General features: G+C 39.0%; 1 protein-coding gene across 23 annotated transcripts in view; it reads right to left on the reverse strand.

The window, feature by feature from the left end:
- Hfm1 (HFM1, ATP-dependent DNA helicase homolog) overlaps positions 1-23512 on the reverse strand; it is an 86520-nt gene that overhangs the window by 14849 nt on the left and 48159 nt on the right. For 20 of the 23 annotated variants that reach the window (XR_003955664.1, XR_001784709.1, XR_001784708.1 and 17 more), the window contains 7 exons: positions 19802-19887; positions 19162-19245; positions 18893-19050; positions 17280-17383; positions 16740-16886; positions 2497-2577; positions 1836-1951 (listed from right to left, as the gene is read on the reverse strand). Coding sequence is in view for 17 of the 23 variants with exons in the window: in XM_030254592.1 (XP_030110452.1) it covers positions 1836-1951; positions 2497-2577; positions 16740-16886; positions 17280-17383; positions 18893-19050; positions 19162-19245; positions 19802-19887 (776 nt within the window). In the remaining 6 variants the exon portion in view is untranslated. Of the gene's footprint in view, positions 1-1835; positions 1952-2496; positions 2578-16739; positions 16887-17279; positions 17384-18892; positions 19888-23512 lie in introns of all 23 variants that reach the window. The other 3 variants (XR_003955665.1, XR_003955666.1, XR_003955663.1) reach the window with 2 other exon arrangements.

Consider the following 23512-nt stretch of genomic DNA (forward strand, 5'->3'; position numbering starts at 1 on the left):
TATATGATATACTGTCAGAAAGATCTTCTGACTTCCATGCCTTAAATTACATTTCTACAGATGACTCTCAAATTCATATTTCTATTTTTGTTCCCTTTCTCTTCTGATTTCTAGGCATAGCCAACTGCCTCTAGGGCATCTTTATGTGGATATCTTGGTTTTTGCGATATGGTATTTGAAAATTGAACTCAGAATTCAGATGAGAATTCCCCCACGGCTTATGTATTTCAACACTTCATCCCCGGCTGGTGGCATTGTTTGGGAAGGTTTACAAGGTGTGGCTTTTCTGGAGGAAGTATGTCACTGGAGGTAGGCTTTGAGAGTTTAAAGAATCCTGCCATTTCATGTTGTGCTCTCTGCTTCATATGTGCAGTTCAAGGTGTGGGCCCTTAGCTTCTGCTCCTGCTGCCATGCCTCCCCCTATGTTAAACTCACCCTCTGGAACCAAAAATTCAAATACCCTCTTGTGTAGGTTTCCTTAGCCATGGGATTTTTATGACATCAATAGAAAAGGAACTGGTACACAAACTTTAGGCAAGCACTAAACCACTGAGCACTTTACTACTTCCAGCCCTAAATCCAGTGTTTCCTAAACTGAATCTATTCTGTCTTCCCTAACTTGATTTCCCTTCACTCTCTCTGCTCTAGAGAGGCCCAGCTTTCTACCAGTTGATCAAGCCAGAAAGCTGGGCATTGACTTTAGCTGCTTCTTTCACCTTGCCCTCACAAGCAATGAAGTACCTCTGAAAAAAATGCTTTAAGCCCAGTCACTTCTCCATGGCCTACCCAACACCCTGGATTACCACCATTTGCTTCAATTCCGGCAAAACAACCTAATGAGTTTCCATGTGTCTTAGTTAGGGTTTTACTGCTGTACAGACACCATGACCAAGGAAACTCTCATAAGGACAACATTTAATTGGGGCTGGGTTACAGGTTCAGAGGGTCAGTCCATTAACATCAAGGTGAGAACATGGCAGCATCCAGGCAGGCATGGTGCAGGAGGATCTGAGAGTTCTATCTACATCTTCATCTGAAGGCTGCTAACAGAATACTGACTTCCAGGCAGTTAGGATGAGGGTCTTAAAGCCCACGCCCACTCGAACAAGGCCACACCTTCTAATAGTGTCACTCCCTGGCCCAAGCATATACATCATCACATCATGTTCCTACTTTTAAAAATCTTTAAACTCCTCCTCTTCATTGCAGCTAGAATGATCCAGCTCTGAGCATATCATTGATTAAAGCACCTTAATATTTCTAGATATTTTGAGTGTGAAATATAAATCTCTAAAATAACAAAATTGTTTGCATGTTGTTCCTATTCTCCTCTCGGCCTCACTGCTCACTACTTTTCCAGATATACTGCTACTTCAGCTACTTGGGACACCTCTCCACTACCACCAAATACTCCAGACCTTTAAATTTTAGTCTACTTATCTTCATCACTATGTGTGACTAGCCTACCAAGCAGTAAACACTTGCTGCTTCCAGCCTTGGGGGCAAGAATCCAAATTTACTTCAGAATTTCCAACCTGGACCAGCTCAAAGCCAAGACAGGGCAACCTTTCCTGGTTCCAGCTACTGCTGCCCCAAGTCGAGCTCAGACTCTCTTTCTCGTTCTCTAATTTGAGCAGTCACTAGACTTGGGAAGGAAGGGGCTGCACAGTTAGGTTCCAAAAATAGATTTATCAAGTGATTATAAATTATGATCATTCCTAGTTGAGCCCATAAAGACTTTTAAAGAACACTGTAGCTCTCCACTTTCCTAAGTGACACAGAGGACAAGTGATATTTGCATTTGCTTAACTGCAGAGCAAAGGATAAAAACTTGCCTTGAGTCGCTTGGCTAGAGGAAGAGAAGAAACAGCATCTCTGCTTTTTAAGTCAGACAGATATGAAGACATTGCTGACTCTTTAACTTCCGGCTTTTGTGCAACTCCAATTTTACCTGTGAAAAGAAAGCACAGATTCCTCTCTGGTCACTTCTGTTTTTTAAGGCAGGATCTTGTTATGCAGCTCAATCTGGCCTTCAACTCACAATCTTCCTGTCTCAGCCTCCAAAGTACTGGATAATAGATATGACCAGATGGCCAGTGAAACTTTAGATTTTTTTTTTTTGTATTACAGTTTTTGGTAGTATTAAAAAACAAAACTAAACTAAATGTCTTTGAAATGTCAAATCTAACGTTTAGTTTTTTCATGTTGTTTTTCCCTACCACAAAGGAAAACTATTTGTAAAGTTATAAGTTGAATGATGTAAGTATCATACATAGAAAATTAGCATATGATTATTATTCACTAAATACACTTCTTTTTAAAAAGTTTTTATCCTTAATTGTATGTGTGTGTGTGAGCACATGAGTGCAGGCACCCTTGGAGGCCAGAAGAGGGGGTCCCAGACCCTGGACCTGAAGTCGTGGAGCACTACTGTGGGTGACTGGACCTGGACTCAGCCCTCTGCAAGGACTTTGAGGTAACCCTAACAACACTCACAGCAGTCATGTCCACATGCGTGTTTATTTTTACAGTGATGATGGCATTCTCTGTTCCCAGGTTTTTTGCAGGTAGCCATTCCTAAATTAATGTAAGAAAGAAATCCATTTGTTAATATAAATACTATTATAAATTTAATACAAACACTTTCAGTCCATTCTTTTTTATAAGGTAGTAGCAAGAATACAACTTTCACACTTTTTCAAATATTAGCCTATACAGTTTTTTAAAAAAGATATTTCTAGTAGCAGTCTCTGTCCCACTATCAAATTCACCCCAGCTTTTCATATGGAACATTTAGCCACTTAAAAGCAGCTTTCAGCTTCTCTAATGTAAGTACAACCAAATACAGCAGAGTATCAACAACAAATTTTATCCTTATAGAAGAATGAAGACAGGGATTTTAAACTTTGTTATGTACTTAAAGCTGAGCATTTGGAAAAAGCAAATCTCACAGCATTTTGGGGGCATCCTGATTGGTTAGGAAATAGGATGTCATATAAACTTAGTGAATTATAAATAAATGCTTTAGGGACATAAAATTTGCTACAAGAATTCAAAGAAAGGAAAGAATACTTCCAGCTTGGTGTCTCTAAGCTATAACAAATGTATCCACATATATAATTTATTAATCACATATATTATATTGATATAAATTAATATCTCTATATAAGTATATAAAATTAATATCTGATCATCTGTGGGTTTTCTGTATTATTATTATTAATTATTATTATAGTACTAGGGATTGAGCACAGGTTCTGTGCATGCTAAATTAGCACTCTACCACTGAGCTGTACCCCAGCCTGCTTTTCCTATCTTTTGTTTTGAAAAAGCATCTAAGTTGCCTTGAACACCTGAGCCTCCTGCCTCAGTTCTCTAACTAGAACTGCTACCAGGCCTGCCACATTTACTATGTTTTAAATATATTTCTCTTGGTTTTAGTTCTGACTAGTAACATTGAGGAGGGGAGGATATGTTAATTGTCCTTAGAGGATAAAAGGGTCTGGACACAGGAAGGGGACAAGGAGAAAATATTCCATATAGAGGTGACCATGGGACACAAGACTGTGGGCACAGTCTTTGCTGTAACACAAATGTTAAATGACCTGGAATACTGCCGAGTATTGAAGACATTTATAACCTTCCTTGGCCTTTGTTTTTAGTGTCCTTGTTCAATCTTTTCAAGTCATGGCACAGTTAGACACTTAAAATCTATCTGAGGCAGTCTGGAGAAACTGATGAGGTGTCTCACTACAAAGGCAGGCGTCTCATCTCTTTGAGGACTGAAATGGTTGGTATGGTAGGTACTCTATGGTTTGGATATAAAATGTACCCCCAAGGCTCAGGTATTGGTCCCTGACTGGTGACCGGTGCATGCAGGCTGTTGCTGTCCTCTCTGGACCAATTCATCCAGGGTTTTATAACCCAGCACCATCAAGAATGGCGCTAGGACATGGGGTCTAGCTCCTCAAGCTTGGGCAGGGATTGCTTTGGAAGACTTATCTCGTCCCTGGCTCCTATGTGTTTCTTTCTGCTCCTAGATGTCATCGATAAGCAGCTCTGCCCAACCACACCTTGACCCCAATGCTCACGACCTCACAGGTCCAGAACCACTGCAGCAGCTAGCATGAGCGAGCTAAAACTGCTGAGCTGAAATAAATCCTTCCTCAGTTAAATTGTTTCAGGTGTTACAGTGACAAAATCTGTGTAGCAGTGTGTTGGCCACTTGTCTTGATGCTGTGACAAAACATCTGACAACTGGAGACAGACAGCTCAGCGGTTAAGAGCATGAACTGCCTTTCAGAGAACCCAAGCTCACAGAAGCCAGAGTGATTCACAACTGCCTGTAATTCTCACTCCAAGGAGATTCAACCCCTCTGTCCTCTGTGGGCACCTGCATTCAGGTTCACATACCCACACAGAGCACATACACTTCCTGAAACCAGAAGTGTGTTTCCTATGTGATTGTAAATCCAGTCAAATTCACAGCGAAGATTAACTGTCACATACAAGTGCTGAGAGTATTAGTAATAATAATAAATCCCTGGCACCTGAAAGCAAATAGTTATACTACAGTGTTCTCAACTGAACAAGACTTGGAAAATACAAACAACACTCAGATAAAGCCATTTTGTGACTACAGTAAAAGACAGAAAAAATTTCTGTGTAATTATTTCTGAAACTAGAGATAAGAAAAAAATCTCAAAATCTAGAAAAATAATGGAACATCCCCATCTTCTGGCTAATACAGATGTCTACTATACTGTAAAAAAAAACCTCTTTCCAAAATAAAGTGTTAATGCCAGGTGTGTGTGTGTGTGTGTGTGTGTGTGTGTGTGTGTGTGTGTATGTGTGTGATTGTGTATGTGAGTGTATGTGTGTGTGAGTGTGTGTGTGAGAGTGTGTGTGTGTGTGTGTGTGTGTGGCCAAGAACAACTTGTTGGAGCTGGTTCTCTCCTACCACATGGATCCAGGGATCACTTAGATTGGACTTTGTCTCCAGTGTGTGCATCTAATCACAGACTTGCCTTCTCTGTGACTATTCTTGTTCTTTTCATCTATGGCCTATTATTACACTTATAGCAGCAAATTGATGCTTAATTTCTAGGAGGCTGCTATTATGTTTATATCCTGGAACTGTCCCATTGGTCTTCTATCCACTTGTGTTTGCTTTGAGGTTTTCCACATTCCACATTTTCCTCAACTATCTGGTCACCCTCAGTTGTCTTCTACTGTGTATGTAAGAAACCTAACTTGTAGCAGATGCAGAGTACATGCTCAAACTACAGGCTTAACATATAGAAAATTGGAAGTGTCTAATCTCTGTGGTCAACTTCCAGAGCCTTTTCTCTCAAGCATTCTTCCTCTGGAGTTATGGTAGCTGTGCTGATTCTACCTGAAAGGGTCCATTTTACTCACTTAGAGAAAACCTACTATTTAGGAGATGAGATGACTAGGAGGAAATGCCTTGTATATTGTTCTTTTGTCATAAAGCTTCTTCATAAAGACTTTTGAGAGCTGTGGTTTGAAAAGCGGCCACAAGATGGTGCACCAGGACAGTGTATGCAACTGTGCTCCCCTTAGCAGAAATTAACTGGGGTCTAGAAACTTGACAGGAACTCTGGGGACTCCTCAGTATTTCATGGCAGGATTCGAAGGTCTCATCAGGAATGAGGAGTGTATGCTCTCTGTATTGATGAAATATTGTTTAGCTATTTTATTTATTTATTTATTTATTTATTTATTTATTTATTTATTTTTTGGTTTTTTTCGAGACAGGGTTTCTCTGTATAGCTCTGGCTGTCCTGGAACTCACTTTGTAGACCAGGTTGGCCTCAAACTCAGAAATCCGCCTGCCTCTGCCTCTCAAGTGCCGGGATTAAAGGCATGTGCCACCAGGCCTGGCTGTTTAGCTATCTCTTAAGTGCTGTTGATGGGTGGTGTAATTCATTCTGAAGCTCCTAGGCTGTGTTTTAGTTTGAATAGCCTCTGTAGACGTGACAGTGAGGTAGTTTGTGAGTCTCCTACTATTATTACTGTGTCAGGACCCATGTGACCTTTAATGCTATTACTCTTTATTTCAGAAACTGTGAGCCCCACGACTGAGTACATGTTGAGGTACACTGTGTGAAGGTGTGTCTCTGTGGTCTCAATTGTTAATTCTGTTCCAGCAGAGAGCTAAATGCTGGCAGAATCTTGGTCTTGTTATTTTTATGGCCCATCACCTGGCTCATATTCTGTAAATACTTGTTCTTCCTCACCTGCCTAAGGCAGTCTAGAATTATATCTGACTAGCTGTAATAAAAAGCTGATGGCCAATAGCTGGGCAGGCAGTGGAGGATGGATCTTCCAGGCAGAGAAAATAGAGGTGGGTGTGATGGTTTGTATATGTTCTGCCCAAGAAATGGCACTGTTAGAAGGTTTGGCCCTGAGAGGAGAGGTGTCCACCCCGCCTGGGAGGGCTTTGCCAGAGCACCTGGGGGAGCCATCTTGGTTCCCAGATCCCTCAGAGACTAGTCTGCGCAGGTGAGAGTGTGGACTACAGAAGCTACACAGCTTCTGTGACAGACGGAAGCGACACAGCTTCTGGGACAGGCCCTGTTTTGGGCCTTTATCTTCTGTCAGGAGGCAGGTCCAAACACCAGATATCTGTGGCACCTTCCCTGCAAGAGGAGAGCTTGGCTGCAGAGAGCACTCTCACCACTGAAACTCAGGACAGAGCTAGTCTCCCAGGTCTGCTGATAGAGGCTAACAGAATCACGGGAGGAACAAGCTCCAACCAGAGACAACTATAACAACTAACTCCAGAGACTACCAGATGGCAAAAGGCAAACATAAGAATCTTACTAACAGAAACCAAGACCACTCACCATCATCAGAACCCAGCATTCCCACCTTAGCCAGTCCTGGATTCCCCAACACACCCAAAAAGCTAGACCCGTATATAAAAGAATATCTCATGATGATGGTAGAGGACATCAAGAAGGACTTTATTTTTGTTTTTGTTTTGTTTTGTTTGTTTTTGTTTGTTTGTTTTTGTTTGTTTTTTTTTTTTTTTTGTTTTTTCGAGACAGGGTTTCTCTGTATAGCCCTGGCTGTCCTGGAACTCACTATGTAGACCAGGCTGGCCTCGAACTCAGAAATCTGCCTGCCTCTGCCTCCCAAGTGCTGGGATTAAAGGCGTGTGCCACCATGCCCGGCTTTTTTTTGTTTTTGTTTTGTTTTGTTTTTGTTTTTGTTAAGAAGGACTTTAATGACTCACTTAAAGAAATACAGGAGAACACTGCTAAAAAGGTAGAAGTTCTTAATGAAAAACAAGAAAACACAACCAAACAGGTGATGGAATTGAACAAAACCATACAAGACCTAAAGAGGGAAGTAGACACAATAAAGAAAACCCAAAGTGAGACAACACTGAAGATAGAAACCCTAGGAAAGAAATCTGGAACCATAGATGTGAGCATCAGCAGCAGAATTCAAGAGATGGAAGAGAGAATCTCAGGTGCAGAAGATTCCTTAGAGAACATGGGCACAACAATCAAAGAAAATGCAAAATGCAAAAAGATCCTAACTCAAAACATCCAGGAAATCCAGGACACATGAGAAGGCCAAACCTACGGATAATAGGAGTAGACGAGAATAAAGATTTTCAACTCAAAGGGCCAGCAAATATCTTCAACAAAATTATAGAAGAAAACTTCACAAACCTAAAGAAAGAGATGCCCATGAACATACAAGAAGCCTACAGAACTCCAAATAGACTGGACCAGAAAAGAAATTCCTCCCGACACATAATAATCAGAACAACAAATGCACTAAATAAAGATAGAATATTAAAAGCAGTAAGGGAAAAAGGTCAAGTAACATATAAAGGCAGGCCTATCAGAATTACACCAGACTTTTCACCAGAGACTAAGAAGATCCTGGACAGATGTTATACAGACACTAAGAGAACACAAATGTCATCCCAGGCTACTATACCCAACCAAACTTTCAATTACCATAGATAGAGAATCCAAAGTATTCCATGACAAAACCAAATTCACACATTATCTTTCCACGAATCCAGCCCTTCAAAGGATAATAACAGAAAAAAAAAAAAAAAAAAAAACGAATACAAGGACGGAAACTACACCCTAGAAAAAGCAAGAAAGTAATCCTTCAACAAACCTAAAAGAAGACAGCCACAAGAACAGAATACCAACTCTAACAACAAAAATAATACAATTACTTTTCCTTAATATCTCTTAATATCAATGGACTAAATTCCCCAATAAAAAGACATAGACTAACAGACTGGCTACACAAACAGGACCCAACATTTTGCTGCTTACCGGAAAACCATCTCAGGGAAAAAGACAGACACTACCTCAGAGTGAAGGGCTGGAAAACAATTTTCCAAGCAAACGGTGTGAAGAAACAAGCTGGAGTAGCCATTCTGATATCGAATAAAATTGACTTCCAACCCAAAGTTATCAAAAAAGACAAGGAGGGGCTCTTCATACTCATCAAAGGTAAAATCTTCCAAAAGGAACTCTCAATTCTGAATATCTATGCTCCAAATGCAAGGGCAACCACATTCACTTTAGTAAAGCTCAAAGCACACATTGCACCTCACACAATAATAGTGGGAGACTTCAACACCCCACTTTCATCAATGGACAGATCGTGGAAACAGAAACTAAACAGGGACACAATGAAACTAACAGAAGTTATGAAACAAATGGATTTAACAGATATCTACAGAACATTTTATCCTAAAATCAAAGGATATACCTTCTTCTCAGCACCTCATGATACCTTCTCCAAAATTGACCATATAACTGGTCACAAAACAGGCTTCAACAGATACAAAAATATTGAAATTGTCCCATGCATCCTATCAGATCACCATGGATTAAGGCTGATCTTCAATAACAACATAAATAATAGAAAGCCAACATTCACGTGGACACTGAACAACACTCTCCTCAATGATACCTTGGTCAAGGAAGGAATAAAGAAAGAAACTAAAGACTTTTTAGAGTTTAATGAAAATGAAGCCACAACATACCCAAACTTATGGTACACAATGAAAGCATTTCTAAGAGGAAAACTCATAGCTCTGAGTGCCTCCAAAAAGAAACTAGAGAGAGCACACACTAGCAGCTTGACAACACACCTAAAAGCTCTAGAACAAAAGGAAGCAAATTCACCCAAGAGGAGTAGAAGGCAGGAAATAATCAAACTCAGGACTGAAATCAACCAAGTGGAAACAAGAAGAACGATTCAAAGAATCAACCAAACAAGGAACTGATTCTTTGAGAAAATTAACAAGATAGATAAATCCTTAGCCAGACTCACTAGAGGGCACAGGGAAAGCATCCTAATTAACAAAATCAGAAATGAAAAGGGAAACATAACAACAGATCCTGAAGAAATCCAAAACACCACCACATCCTTCTACAAAAGGCTATACTCAACAAAACTGGAAAACCTGGATGAAATGGACAAATTTCTAGACAGATACCAGGTACCAAAGTTAAAACAGGATCAGATTAATGACCTAAACAGTCCTATATCCCCTAAAGAAATAGAAGCAGTCATTAATAGTCTCCCAACCAAAAAAAGTCCAGGACCAGATGGGTTTAGTGCAGAGTTCTATCAGACCTTCAAAGAAGATCTAATTCCAGTTCTTCTCAAACTATTCCACAAAATAGAAACAGAAGGTACTCTACCTAATTCATTCTATGAAGCCACAATTACTCTGATACCTAAACCACAGAAAGACTCAACAAAGATAGAGAACTTCAGACCAATTTCCCTTAAGAATATCGATGCAAAAGTACTCAATAAAATTCTTGCTAACCGAATCCAAGAACACATCAAAACAATCATCCATCCCCACCAAGTAGGCTTCATCCCAGGGATGCAGGGATGGTTTAATATACGGAAATCCATCAACGTAATCCACTATATAAACAAACTCAAAGACAAAAACCACATGATCATCTCGTCAGATGCTGAGAATCATTTGACAAAATCCAACACCCATTCATGATAAAAGTCTTGGAAAGATCAGGAATTCAAAGTCCATACCTAAACATGATAAAAGCAATCTACAGCAAACCAGTAGTCAACATCAAAGTAAACGGTGAGAAGCTGGAAGCAATCCCACTAAAATCAGGGACCAGACAAGGCTGCCCACTTTTTCCCTACCTATTCAACATAGTACTTGAAGTCCTAGCCAGAGCAATTTGACAACAAAAGGAGATCAAGGGGATACAAATTGGAAAGGAAGAAGTCAAAATATCACTACTTGCAGATGATATGATATTATATATAAGTGACCCTAAAAGTTCCACCAGACAACTCCTAAACCTGATAAACAGCTTCGGTGAAGTAGCTGGATATAAAATTAACTCAAACAAGTCAATGGCCTTTCTCTACACAAAGGATAAACAGGCTGAGAAAGAAATTAGGGAAAAAACACCCTTCTCAATAGTCACAAATAATATAAAATACCTTGGCATGACTCTAACTAAGGAAGTGAAAGATCTGTATGATAAGAACTTCAAGTCTCTAAAGAAAGAAATTAAAGAAGATCTCAGAAGATGGAAAGATCTCCCATGCTCATGGATTGGCAGGATCAATATAGTAAAAATGGTTATCTTGCCAAAAGCAATCTACAGATTCAATGCAATCCCCATCAAAATTCCAACTCAATTCTTCAACGAATTAGAAAGGGCAATTTGCAAATTCATCTGGAATAACAAAAAATCTAGGATAGCAAAAACTCTTCTCAATGATAAAAGAACCTCTGGTGGAATCACCATGCCTGACCTAAAGCTGTACTACAGAACAATTGTGATAAAAACTGCATGGTACTGGTATAGTGACAGACAAGTAGATCAATGGAATAGAATTGAAGACCCAGAAATGAACCCACACACCTATGGTCACTCGATGTTTGACAAGGGTGCTAAAACCATCCAGTGGAAGAAAGACAGCATTTTCTTTTTGTGTGTGTGTGTGTGGGGGGGAGCATGGCAGTGGGCTAGCATGATGCTGGAGCAGCAGCAGAGAGCTTTACAACCTGATCCAAAGGTAGCAGGCAAAGAAAGAGACTGGGCCTGATGTGGGCTTTTGAACCAACCATCAAAGTTCACTCCCCCACACCCAAGAAATCACTTCCTCCATCAAATACATACTTATTCCAGCAAGAACACACTTCCTAATCCCTCCTCCTAACCCCTAATCTTTAAATTCGTGACTAAGAATTCAAAGATATGAACCTCTGGGGGCCGTTCTCATTCAAATCACCACAGGCGGATAATTTGCTAAGTGAGGAAATTCAAACACACACTTGTTTGAAAATCTAAATCGGATTTAAAAATCACAAGGAAGTGTTGATTGAAATACAATCCTTCTATTTAAAAGGATTGTATAATCTAAAAACCAACCAGACTAAAAACAAAGCTTCAGGTAGAGTGAAACGTGGCTGTCAATGCTCACTAATCACTGAAGACTGTGACAGTCCCTCAGCCAGCAATAGTTAGCTACCAATAGCACCTCAGGGAAGTTGAGGTCTCGTGAGCACCTTTCCATCCATGAATGAGCATCGAAGGGCCCAGTCTTGTACAAGTCTAGTTCAGGTAGCCAGAAGTGCTCTATGTACATTGCTACAATACCCATGTCATATCCAGAGTGTGTTGGGGAGGAGTGCGTGTGTGCTACAATTTGAATTTGGTCAGAATGACAATTTGTAGGAAGACTCTTCCTTTCAGCCTTCTAGATTTCAGGAAGTAAAGTAAGGGAAAGTCAGCATTTTCAACAAATGGTGCTGACACAACTGACGGTTATCATGTAGAAGAATGCGAATTGATCCATTCCTATCTCCTTGTACTAAGGTCAAATCTAAGTGAATCAAGGAATTCCACATAAAAGCAGAGACAGTGAAACTTATAGAGAAAGTGGGGAAAAGCCTCGAAGATATGGGCACAGGGGAAAAATTCCTGAATAGAACAGCAATGGCTTGTGCTGTAAGATCGAGAATCTACAAATGGGATCTCATAAAATTGCAAAGCTTCTGTAAGGCAAAAGACACTGTCAATAAGAAAAAAAGGCCACCAACAGATTGGGAAAGGATCTTTACCAATCCTAAATCAGAGAGGGGACTAATATCCAATATATATAAAGAACTCAAGAAGGTGGACTCCAGAAAATCAAATAACCCCATTTAAAAATGGGCCTCAGAGCTAAACAAAGAATTCTCACCTGAGGAATACCGAATGGCTGAGAAGCACTTGAAAAAATGTGCAGCATCCTTAATCATAAGGGAAATGCAAGTCAAAACAACCCTGAGATTCCACCTCACACCAGTCAGAATGGCTAAGATCAAAAATTCAGGTGACAGCAGATGCTGGTGAGGATGTGGAAAAACAGGAACACTCCTCCATTGTTGGTGGGATTGCAAGCTTGTACAACCACTCTGGAAATCAGTCTGGCGGTTCCTCAGAAAATTGGACATAGTACTACTAGAGGATCCCGAAATACCTCTCCTGAGCATATATATATCCAGAAGATGTTCCAACTGGTAAGAAGGACACATGCTCCACTATGTTCATAGCAGTCTTATTTATAATAGCTAGAAGTTGGAAAGAACCCAGATATCCCTCAACAGAGGAATGGATACAGAAAATGTGGTACATTTACACAATGAAGTACTACTCAGCTACTAAAAAGAATGAATTTATGAAATTCCTAGGCAAATGGATGGACCTGGAGGGTATCATCCTGAGTGAGGTAACCCAATCACAAAAGAACTCACATGATATGTACTCACTGATAAGCCCAGAAACTTAGAATACCCAAGATACAAGATACAATTTGCAAAACAAATGAAACTCAAGAAGAACGAAGACCAAAGTGTGGACACTTTGCCTCTTCTTAGAATTGGGAACAAAACACCCATGGAAGGAGTTACAGAGACAAAGTTTGGAGCTGAGACGAAAGGATGGACCATCCAGAGACTGCTGTACCCGGGGATCCATCCCATAATCAGCCTCCAAACGCTGACACCATTGCATACACCAGCAAGATTTTGCTGAAAGGACCCTGATATAGCTGTCTCTTGTGAGACTATGCCGGTGCCTGGCAAACACAGAAGTGGATGCTCACAGTCAGCTACTGGATGGAACACAGGGCCCCCAATGGAGGAGCTAGAGAAAGTACCCAAGGAGCTAAAGGGGTCTGCAACCCTATAGGTGGAACAACAATATGAACTAACCAGTACCCCCAGAGCTCGTGTCTCTAGCTGCATATGTAGCAGAAGATGGACTAGTTGGCCATCATTGGGAAAAGAGGCCCCTTGGTCTTGCAAACTTTGCCTCAGTAGAGGGCCAAGAAATGGGAGTGGGTGGGGTGAGGGTATGGGGGACTTTTGGGATAGCATTTGAAATGTAAATGAAGAAAATAGCTAATTAAAAAAAAGTTTTGGCCTTGTTGCAGTAGGTGTGTTACTGTGGGTGTGGGTTTTAAGACCCTCATCCTAGTGGCCTGGAAGCCAGTATTCTGCTAGCAGAATGAAGATGTAGAACTCTCAGCTCCTCCTGCACTATGCCTGCCTGGATGCTGCCATGTTCCTGCCTTGATGATAATGGGCTGACCCTCTGAACCTGTAAGCCAGACCCAATTAAATGTTGTGCTTACAAGAGGTGCTTGGTCATAATGTCTGTTCACAGCAGTGAAACCCTAAGACAGTGGAAGATTCAGTCAGTAAACAGGAACCAAAGCATAACACAAGAGGTAGACCTGGCCACATGGTGGGATGTAATACCAGGATTGGGTTAGTCAGGAGACTGCCCAGCAAAAGGCCTAAACTTTAAATTATAATAAGCCTCTGTATCATCATATCATTGGTGCAAGAAAGTGCCCCTAAAAGTACATAGATATTTATAATGCTTATAACCTCTGGATGAATGGTTTCTTTTATTAGTATGTGGTTCATGTTTTTCTGAGTAGTTTTTAATTGAAATCTACTTATCAATGTGAGAATAATTATACCAGCCTGCTTTTAGCTTCTATTTGCTTGGTGAGCAATAGACTAAATTTTTTTGGTTGTCTTTTCTAGTTATACGAGTTTCTTTGGGGAAAAGGGATAATTAGATCTTGTTTTAAATCTACTTAGTCCTTGTGATGGCTAATCTCAGTTATCAACTTGACACACCAGAGAAGAGAGAATCTCAACAAAGAAACTGTCTCTATTTGAGTAGGCTGTGGGTATGTCAGGGAGGACATTTTCTTGGTTGTCAATTGATATAATAGGGCCCAGCCCACTGTGGGCAGCACCATACTTAAGCAGGTGGGGCTAGGTATGTAAAAAAGGTAGCTGAGTGGAAATCTTGGAAGTGAGCAAGATTTCCAGTAATCAAAATTCCTCTATGGCCTTTGTTTTAGTTCAAGTCTTCAGGTTCTTGCCTCAATCTTCTGCCTTGCTCTCCCAGCTGATGGACTGTAGCCTGTAAGCCAATGACACTTCCCTTGCCCAGGTTGCTTTTGGTTAGTGTTTTACTATAGCAACAGAGAACAAACTAGGACAGGCTGTGTCTTTTCACTGATAAGTGACATGCATTTTTATTCAAGGTGCTGATGATGGCTTTTGCTGTGTTTTATTTTGGTTTTAAGTCTTTCATTTCTACAAACCATTTTGAAGCATTTCAACTAGTGAAGGGTTTGCTATTACTAATGACTCTACTGGTTGTTGTTCTGGTTGGCTGGTTTATTGGTAATTCTTTTCTTCCTCCCCTGGTAGTATTGGATGCTTGCTGGTTTGCTGTATTGAGCATGATTAAGTCCCTGTCAGTCCTTGCGGGTCGTCTGTCTTCATATGAAGGGTGTTCTTTCCTGTGTTCTAGTAAGAGAGTCAGTCTGTCTTCTTCCTCCGTATATACTATTCTTTTCAGAATATTTCTATATTTTTGGCTTAGTCCGAATAAGTTGCCTTAGCTTGTGCTTATCTGAAATATTTCTATTTCTCCTCAATTTTAATAGCATACTTTGTTGAGTATAACACTCTTGATAGTTATTTACTTTCAGGACTTGAATTGTATCGTTTTCTGCTTTCCTGGCTCAATATTTGAGGTTGCAGATGACAGATCTGAATGTTATTCTGATGTTTTTGCCTCTCTGTTTCTCCCTTATAGTTGTTTGTATTGTTTGTTTTTATTTTTGACATTTTGACTATGATAAATCATAAGGTTCTCTTTTGGTCAAATCTATTTGGGGTTCCAAATACTTCCTTTGTTTAATTATTTCTCTTTGTAGATTCTCAGCTATAATTTCATTAATAGGTTGTCTAAATTGTTTGACATGACTAATCCTGTAGAGTCCTAGGGTTAGTGTCCTGAATGTTTCTTGGAAGTGCTGGTCGTGTTCAACCTTGTTCTCCACCACTGAGGCTTGCTCTTCAGATTGGTCTTGTCTAGCAGGTGGATTCTGCTGAACTTCTGTTTGTTTATTTCCATTTCTAGAATGTTTTTTAAGCATCTCAATTCCCTTGCTGATTTTTCCTCCATGTCACTGACTCTTTCATCGACTTTGGTAACTTTGTTGTCTAGGTGTTAAACTGACTTTAACTTCCTTGGCTGGGTCTTGAACTAAGTTCCTTCCCTGATTACTTGAGTCCTCAGTCACTGATGTTCAGCCCCTCACCTTTCCCTGTGGTACTGAGCAGCCATCAGCGTGCAGGGTGTTATAATGGAATGCTACCTCACATTTCTAAAGTTTCTTTGTTGCACTTTGCGGATCTTCTGGAGTTCATGTGTCCTCTCGTTTGTGATCGCCCTTCTCATTTGTTTTAAGGTGATTGACTATTCTTGGTTGGGTTGTCTTCTCTTGGAATTATGTTCAGGGGAACACTTGACCAAAGTAGCAATTTTGATGGTTTGCCAGCAGTCCCAGTGTTAGCTTAGTTCTGTCCATCAGGATATGGCTGTGATGCACGTAGCTCCTCCCTACTGTGGCACTATGAGAGAACTACTGAAATGACTAGAGGCAAGCCAAAAGGATTAAGGAGCCACCCTGTACATTTCGGTAATACCAAGATATACAGAATACATTATCTTATACAATATCTTATATAGCATATGAGACAGTAATTCCAACATCAACTCAGTAATGTATGACATTAGTTTTTATGTGTACGGTATAGCTTTAAAAATATTTATTGTTTACAGACTTACTTACAATTTTGCTTCAGAATATAAAAAGAGAAAACTGAAACAAGGTATTGGGAACATAGTAAAAGCTATAAGTTGCTTCTTGTTTAAGGAAGCTAGTGAGTACTAGAATCATTACACACTTCTGTCTACATCAGTGTATGCTTAAAATCACTCATAATACAAAATTAAAGAAAAAGTTCACTTTCGCTCTGCTCTGCTTTATCAAGTCTGTGGATTTCCACACATCACTGTTCTTTTCTAGACATTGGCCCTAGAAGTGAAGTACACATGAAGAGGAATAATGCATACAAAAACTAATCAAATAATTTGTTACCCAACTATCACCCTATTTTGAAAAATATGAATCATAAAAGAGAATTCCTAGCATATATTATTAGTGTAATATGTTGTTATTATTATATGAAACCTAAATATGTAGTTCTAGAGAGCAACCATTTGAGTGAAGTTATCCTGAAGTCATACTCCTCCCTGGTCATATTGATGTTCTAATAGAAATTAGAAACTAATAGTTCTATTTACCTTTACTGGATCCTGTTGCAGTGGCTCTACCTGAGTAGTCAGAATGAGAAATATCTGTTTCTGAGCTTCTTTCCATAGCTGTTTCATTTACAAACTTCCTGGGTCCGAAATAAAAGACTGTAAATTTCTGGTGAATATCAAGACCAACTGGAAAGAGAAAAAGATATATGCAAATGCTTATTAAAATCATATTAAGTCCTTACACAAGGCTATTTCTTCTTATATCTCATACGGTTATAGCACTAGAGCTAAGAAGTACAGAAAATTAAAATGTTTTGAAAATATTAAAATATGACAAATGAAAAGGTACACATCTACCTTATTAAAAGTTTAAATTCTATAACTGAAATTTAACTGTCTTAGAAAACAATGGTTTCTAAGTAAACAATCAGAACTGAATTATGCTATCTACATATATGAACATATATGTGTTCATTCATCATAAGTATATCATTATTCTGTACCAGCAAGCATAAGGAAATAATTCTTAAATGCTGTCACATTTTTATATTGATATCACCATTATTTCAACTAACTTACCATAATCAGAACTAATTAGATTTATGCTGAGATCTTCTGATATAAGAGCTCTCTTCACATCAATTTTTTTAACCCAATTTCCACTTTTTAACAAGACAGAATCCCTAAAAAAAAAACAAACAAACCAGTAATGTATAATTTAATATGATCCAAACACTAGATGAACTAATATATTGATTTCAAGGACTAGCTTTTCTTAAGATAGATCCTGAATAGTAGTAGACAATTACTAAAATTATTTTCATCAAATTCTGAGAGGAAAAATAATGTATCATTGGAGATTTTTTTGTTCATTTGTCTTTTCAAGACTGCTATGTAGCTATGTCTCCTCAAACTTGCTTTATAACTAAGAATGACCTGGAACTCCTGAGCCTCCTGCCTCCACCTCCCAAATGCTGGGATTATAGGCATGTTCGACCACAAATGACAGTGGAACTACCTTGACCCAAATTATTTTACCAATAGTTGATCCCAAGTTACACTGACTCATTTGAGGTCAAATAGAAAAATATAGTTGTTATCAGTAAGGCATGAGTTGTTCCTAAATCAATGCCACTTAAGTGTAATTGTGTACAACCACTTCAACAATCTTTTAAATTGAATTTGAAATCGTTTACATCTGGTGTTGACACAAGACAAACAAGAGGAAACTTATTATTGAACTGAGCTCAAGTCCCCAGAAATAGGATTTATACAGCGGTATGTTCTAAGTGTACCGGAGTTAGTTGGAGAGCAGTTCCTGTGAGAAGAATGTCCTGTTGTTCACCTCTTTTAGAAATCTTGCATGCATCCTCCTGCATCCTGACAACTAGGAGAGCCTGGATTTATATGCCATTCCCAAACTTAGTACTGTAGTAGCAGTGAGTGCAGGCTCTGGCGTGAGAACACTTAGGGTCAATCTAGATTTGTTACCAACTAGCTACTAGATGCTGGCATATGTGACTTAAATGTTTTTTCAATGTTCTCATCTAAAAAATGTGAATTACGATGCACCTATGTCATACAAATGCTAAGCAATTAAGTATTTGGAGCCTATTAATACTAAAAAAGGATTAGCAATCAAAGAATCTACTTATGACATTCTGAGGGAGAAAACTAAAAACAGCTGAAGAGAAACTTATGAAATGGCACACTAGAGGAGAAGGCACATGGAGAGATCTTTCCTCTATGGTTGATCTGATTGCCTGTATTCTGTAATGCAATAATGCTATAATACTGTAATTGAGTTACTGTAGCTGTTTACATGTTAATTTGGAGAGAGGGGTTATATTCTGAGTTGATAGAAGACTGTATTCAAGGAATAGTAAGGCCATAAAGGAAGAAAGGCAGCAGAGTCAGAAAGTCCCCAGAGTCCATTTGTTCTCTTGTTACAAATCCCTCCATGGTGACAGACTTTATAATTTCTTCATTTAATTCTAAACAGAAAGACCTAAAGTAACACACCCAAAGTTAGTATTGTTCTTCCTTCTCTTGAGGAACACTTGCCCCACTGTTACACCAGGAAACTGTAATTTAATTGATTTGTGGTGATCTAATTACTATATCTTCTAGTAATAATTTTAAGTGCAATATATTTAAAAATAAAGTCAAGTAGCTATTCCATAATTACTCACATAATTTTGTGCTTAAAAACGACTTGGTTATCTGCATCACCTATGATTAAGGTGGCATAGTGGAAGTCTGGTGCTGTTCTTTTAGTTTGCAGCTGCTCAAAGTTTCTTAATATAATGGTCACCAGTATTTCTGCCTTGATATCACTGTATCTTGCAATCTTCAAAAAATAGAATAAGTATTAAACGTTTTAAAGTAATCTCACTGCTCATACGCCGCTGTAGTTGTAGTAATGGAAGGCTTTGCTTTTAAAGACAGTCAGAATATTCACCTGCTCCACCTCAAGCTCATACTTCGGCAGATGCGCCACAGCTTCTTTTATCTGGGTCCCAAATGGTGGGTGTCTATTTAAAATCTAAGCATATTTACATCATTATACTCTTCTTATCACAAACACTTAAAACTCTTACTGAAACATTTCTTAGACTTCACAGGTTTAATATAAGTTTCTCACCCCAAACCTCTGTAATTGAAATACTTATGACTATGGAAGAAGAAAATATTTTTGTGTGTGCTTTATATGTTCATGTATGTACGCATGTAGGTGTCTGTGTGTAATGAGGAGACCATCAATCAACACTGGGTGTATTCCTCAGTTGCTCATCACCTTTTCTCAGTATGCAGGCTGCACTCAGTGCCCACTGACTGCACTGGACCACATGACCACCACACCCGGATCTTCCTGCTTTCACCTCCTAAGAGCTGGAGTTATGGGCATGTGACTCTGGGTTATTTCTGACATGGGTGCTGGGCTCTGAACTCGGATCCTCAGGCTTGTGTAGCATGGAATTTACTGACTGAGTCATCTCTCACATCCAAATAGTTTTTAATAGAAATGAAGACATTATACACTGGGGTTTGGAATTTAAATAGAATTCAGTAATGCTGGGAACACAGAATATACTACATACCAGTTCAAGTTCTCTTGCATTTGCTTCTTCTATTTTTTTAAAAGAAGTTAAGCCTGCATTTACCATGGTATTTGACAATGATATGCCTGTGGAAAATTAATCAAAGGGCAATTTTTAAGCTTTTTTAAATGAAATCTGAATAAGCACTTAGCAACTACATTAGTAAATACTTCTTTTAGCTGGAGATGTAGGTTGGTGATAGGACTTACCTAGCACATACAAGAGCCTAGTGTCAATCCCCGGGTCTGCAAAAAGTAGTTGCAAATCAACCCCTTTAAACATCTAATGGCTGTAGTTTGTACATTGTTGAGTGTGTCTGCCTCATTGTGTCAGTGCTGAGCAGGCGGAGGACTCCGAAGGTGGGTCCTGTGGGAAGTCACTAGGATTCTGGGGTTCTACCTTCCTAAGTAGATTAGTGCTAATGTTCTGGAACTGCCTGGGGCTGCCCAAAGTAAGTGCTCTCTATTGCATAGAGAGCAATGCAGGCATCTCCCCCGGCCTTGCTTCCTATCTCTCCATGTGATCTCCAAGAAGTCTTTCACTAGTGAGAACCAGATGATAGTACCATGCCCTTGAAAGTGCAAAAGAGCAAGATGAATTACTTCATTCACTAAAAAGTTTCCAGCTTCCAATGTCTTGTTATAGTAACATAAAATTGACTAAAAACTTAATTTATATTTAGAATTCAGACTTTTAATAGAATTTATGTATTTTATAAAAGAAACTAAATCTCCCTGATCTGCATAATTCAACCCTCAGCTTTATTACACGTAAAGTATGACACTCCTATCTCCATACTCATTCTTAAGACACAAGCATGTCTGTGGTGGGAGGTGCGACCAAGCCTGAAAGCCTCAGTTTGATCCCTGGGACCCACATGGTAGAAGGAGAAAACCAACTCCATCAAGTTGCCCTCTGGCCTCTGAATACTTAGTGTGACACGTTGTAAACATACTCACATACACACTTAAACAAATAAATGTTACAATTTAAAAAAATACTGCCTCTAGCATTTACAACTCCTTCATGTTCATTTCTAGTCACTGTAAGCACCAATAGACAAATACATTCATTCCTGAATTTTAAACAAAGGGGCATGATTTAAGATGGATCTATTCCTGAAGCTATGACTTTCTGAGCTTGTCTGAAATAAAGTGGGCTGTTTCTGCACCTAGTCTAGAGAGCCATGGTTTATAACTCTGCCTAGCACTTCCCATGCATGAACAATGAAATGGCAACTGTGTTTCTATAGCTGAATTCTCTTAACTGCATGGCTGATCCATATAACTGCTTCCATTTAGTATCCTGCCCCTTGCCTCTTACTGAGTGTACCCCAGTCCCAGTTGCTATTCTTTTGTTTATTTACTTTATTTTGTTCATTTTCCCTTTGGATTACTTTTTTTTTTGCTTATGCTTTCAGAAATTATAATTTAAAATTCATAACCTCTTATGATAAATTTATGCAAATCCTGTTTAAAGAATACTTTAAGAATTGTGTAATTCCAAAACATGACCTACTTTTCTAAGATATGAATTATTGATGAAGGTGTAACAGACATCTGGTTCTTTACCTCTTGGGAATCTCTCTTATTAATTCTTGAATCATACCTTCTAATCATAAATTAATTGCTTAATATTCCTTTGTTTCAATCAAACCTATTTCTAATTTTTTATTTTATTTTGTTTAAACCACTATTGAAGTCAAGTTTTATTATCTTGTATTTCTCATGACTCTTGGTAGGAACTTAGATTTTATCTTCTGTTTAGATTCTCTCAAGTTTGGGTTTTAGACTTACTTCCTCTTTTTATGTTCAGTGGTGATGAGCACTATGTGAAAAGCTGATTGGTGTTTCATAAATCTGGGAAAGACAGAATACAACAGACACCCAGGCTAACGCTACTCTAGAAGGGGGGGGGGGAAGCAACCTGAGTAGAAAAAACTTATCAGATGCCATTTAACTAACTTCAAATCTTTCAGTAAGATGCTATTTTCTGACATTTAGTTTGCTAGGCCTTCAGTGTGATGGCTAATCTTCACTGTTAATTTGACTAGATCAAGGTTTTTATGTTGTTTTGTGTGTTTGGGGAGGTTTTTCCTGTGTGTGTCTGTGTACCACATGCATGCAGTGTCCCCTGCAGGTAGAGGAGAGTGTTGGCTCCCCTGGCACTGGAGTTACAGATAGTTGTGAGCAGCCAAGTGGGTGCTGGGAATTGAAACCTTGTCCTCTGGAAGAGCAGCCAGCTCTGCTCTCACCCGACAGGGTTGTTGCTCAGCTCTTCCTAGGTGATTCTTGACCCAGGATCTTGTGTATGATAGAAAATTAATTCTGTATCCTGAGTGCTGGGATTATAGGAGGGTATCAACACAACTAGTTTCCATTATGCATACTTTTTAATGTTCCCAAGACAAACATATAAGAGGCTGTCAATCTTGGCATTATTTAGGAAGTACGGTCACAAAGTCAAGATAAGAAACTGGAAAAAAAATACCAGAATTCTTTAGTCTGGGTTCAGTTTGTATGGCATGTTGCAGTATTTTAGGGCATGCCCTGCATTCCGTCCTAACAGAAAGTAGTCAGGAACAGCCTTCTGTCTCCAGAAGTGCTATGATGGACACTAATATCTTGCTATTACTAAAAACAGAATTAAGATACAAATAAATGAATTAATTTTCTATCATACACAAGATCCTGGGTCTGATCTTAATAGTTTTATATCTTGTAATTAAGGACACATTAATTATTAATTATAGTAGTAAGAAATAATAATCCAGTCATCTAGTTACCAAAACAAAACTGTCAATTTAAAAACAATTTTCAAAACGCAAATTTTAAAATTAGTTTTTGTAATGAAAATTTCCCCTTATTGGCTAAAATAATAAATACAAAAAGTCAATCACTGGGCAAGAAGTAGGCAGGACTTCTTGGTATAAGAGAGGAAGAGGGAAGGCAGGAGGAGGGAACTTTATTTTGGTTGGTGGGAGCAAGGCAGACAAATGTAGACCGGGGCTGGAAGATTTCTAACATAGAATAGTTGGGGAATTTAGGATGCTAGGTTCTGTGCTCAATGATTGTGTTATCTGTTGATTCTAAACTAAGATTCTCTGGTGTTTTCCTTCCGTGGCGATTCAACTGAGCTCCAAGGAAAGGTAACCAAGGCAGAGCATGGGTTTGTGAGAAGTACACCACTGTGGGGAAGAGCGATTTTGGAGCTCTGGAGAGGCAGAGCCTGCTAAGGTGGGGCAGGCTTTAGCAAAAGGGAAACATGGGGTCTGGGAACTGACTGAGATGGCTGGCCAGTGCCTAGCTGGCGATAGTGTGGATTGTTTTTAATATTACACGCTACAAGATTTCTCATGTATTTTTGTATTTGGTTTAATTGTTCAGTTTATGTATAATAACCGATTGTTTTGCATCGCTTATATATTTGTGTATGTGTGTGTAGAACACACATATGAGGTCAGAGGAGCAAGTTCTCTCTTCGCACCATGTGGCTTTGAAGGACTGAACTCAGGTCATAAGGCATGGCAGCAAGCCCCTTTACCCACAGAGCCACCTCATCAGCCCTCTCTCAGGATTAATCATGAAAGTAAGAGTAAGTAAGACTCCAGTTCTCAAATACCAGCACAGCACTTTAAACGGCACATTTTCCTTAAAAATGTACAATCATCATAAAATAATATTATTAATAATAACATATAAAAGAAATTTC

The sequence above is a fragment of the Mus musculus genome, chromosome 5 (assembly GCF_000001635.26).
Source record: "Mus musculus strain C57BL/6J chromosome 5, GRCm38.p6 C57BL/6J".
Lineage (NCBI taxonomy): Eukaryota > Metazoa > Chordata > Mammalia > Rodentia > Muridae > Mus > Mus musculus.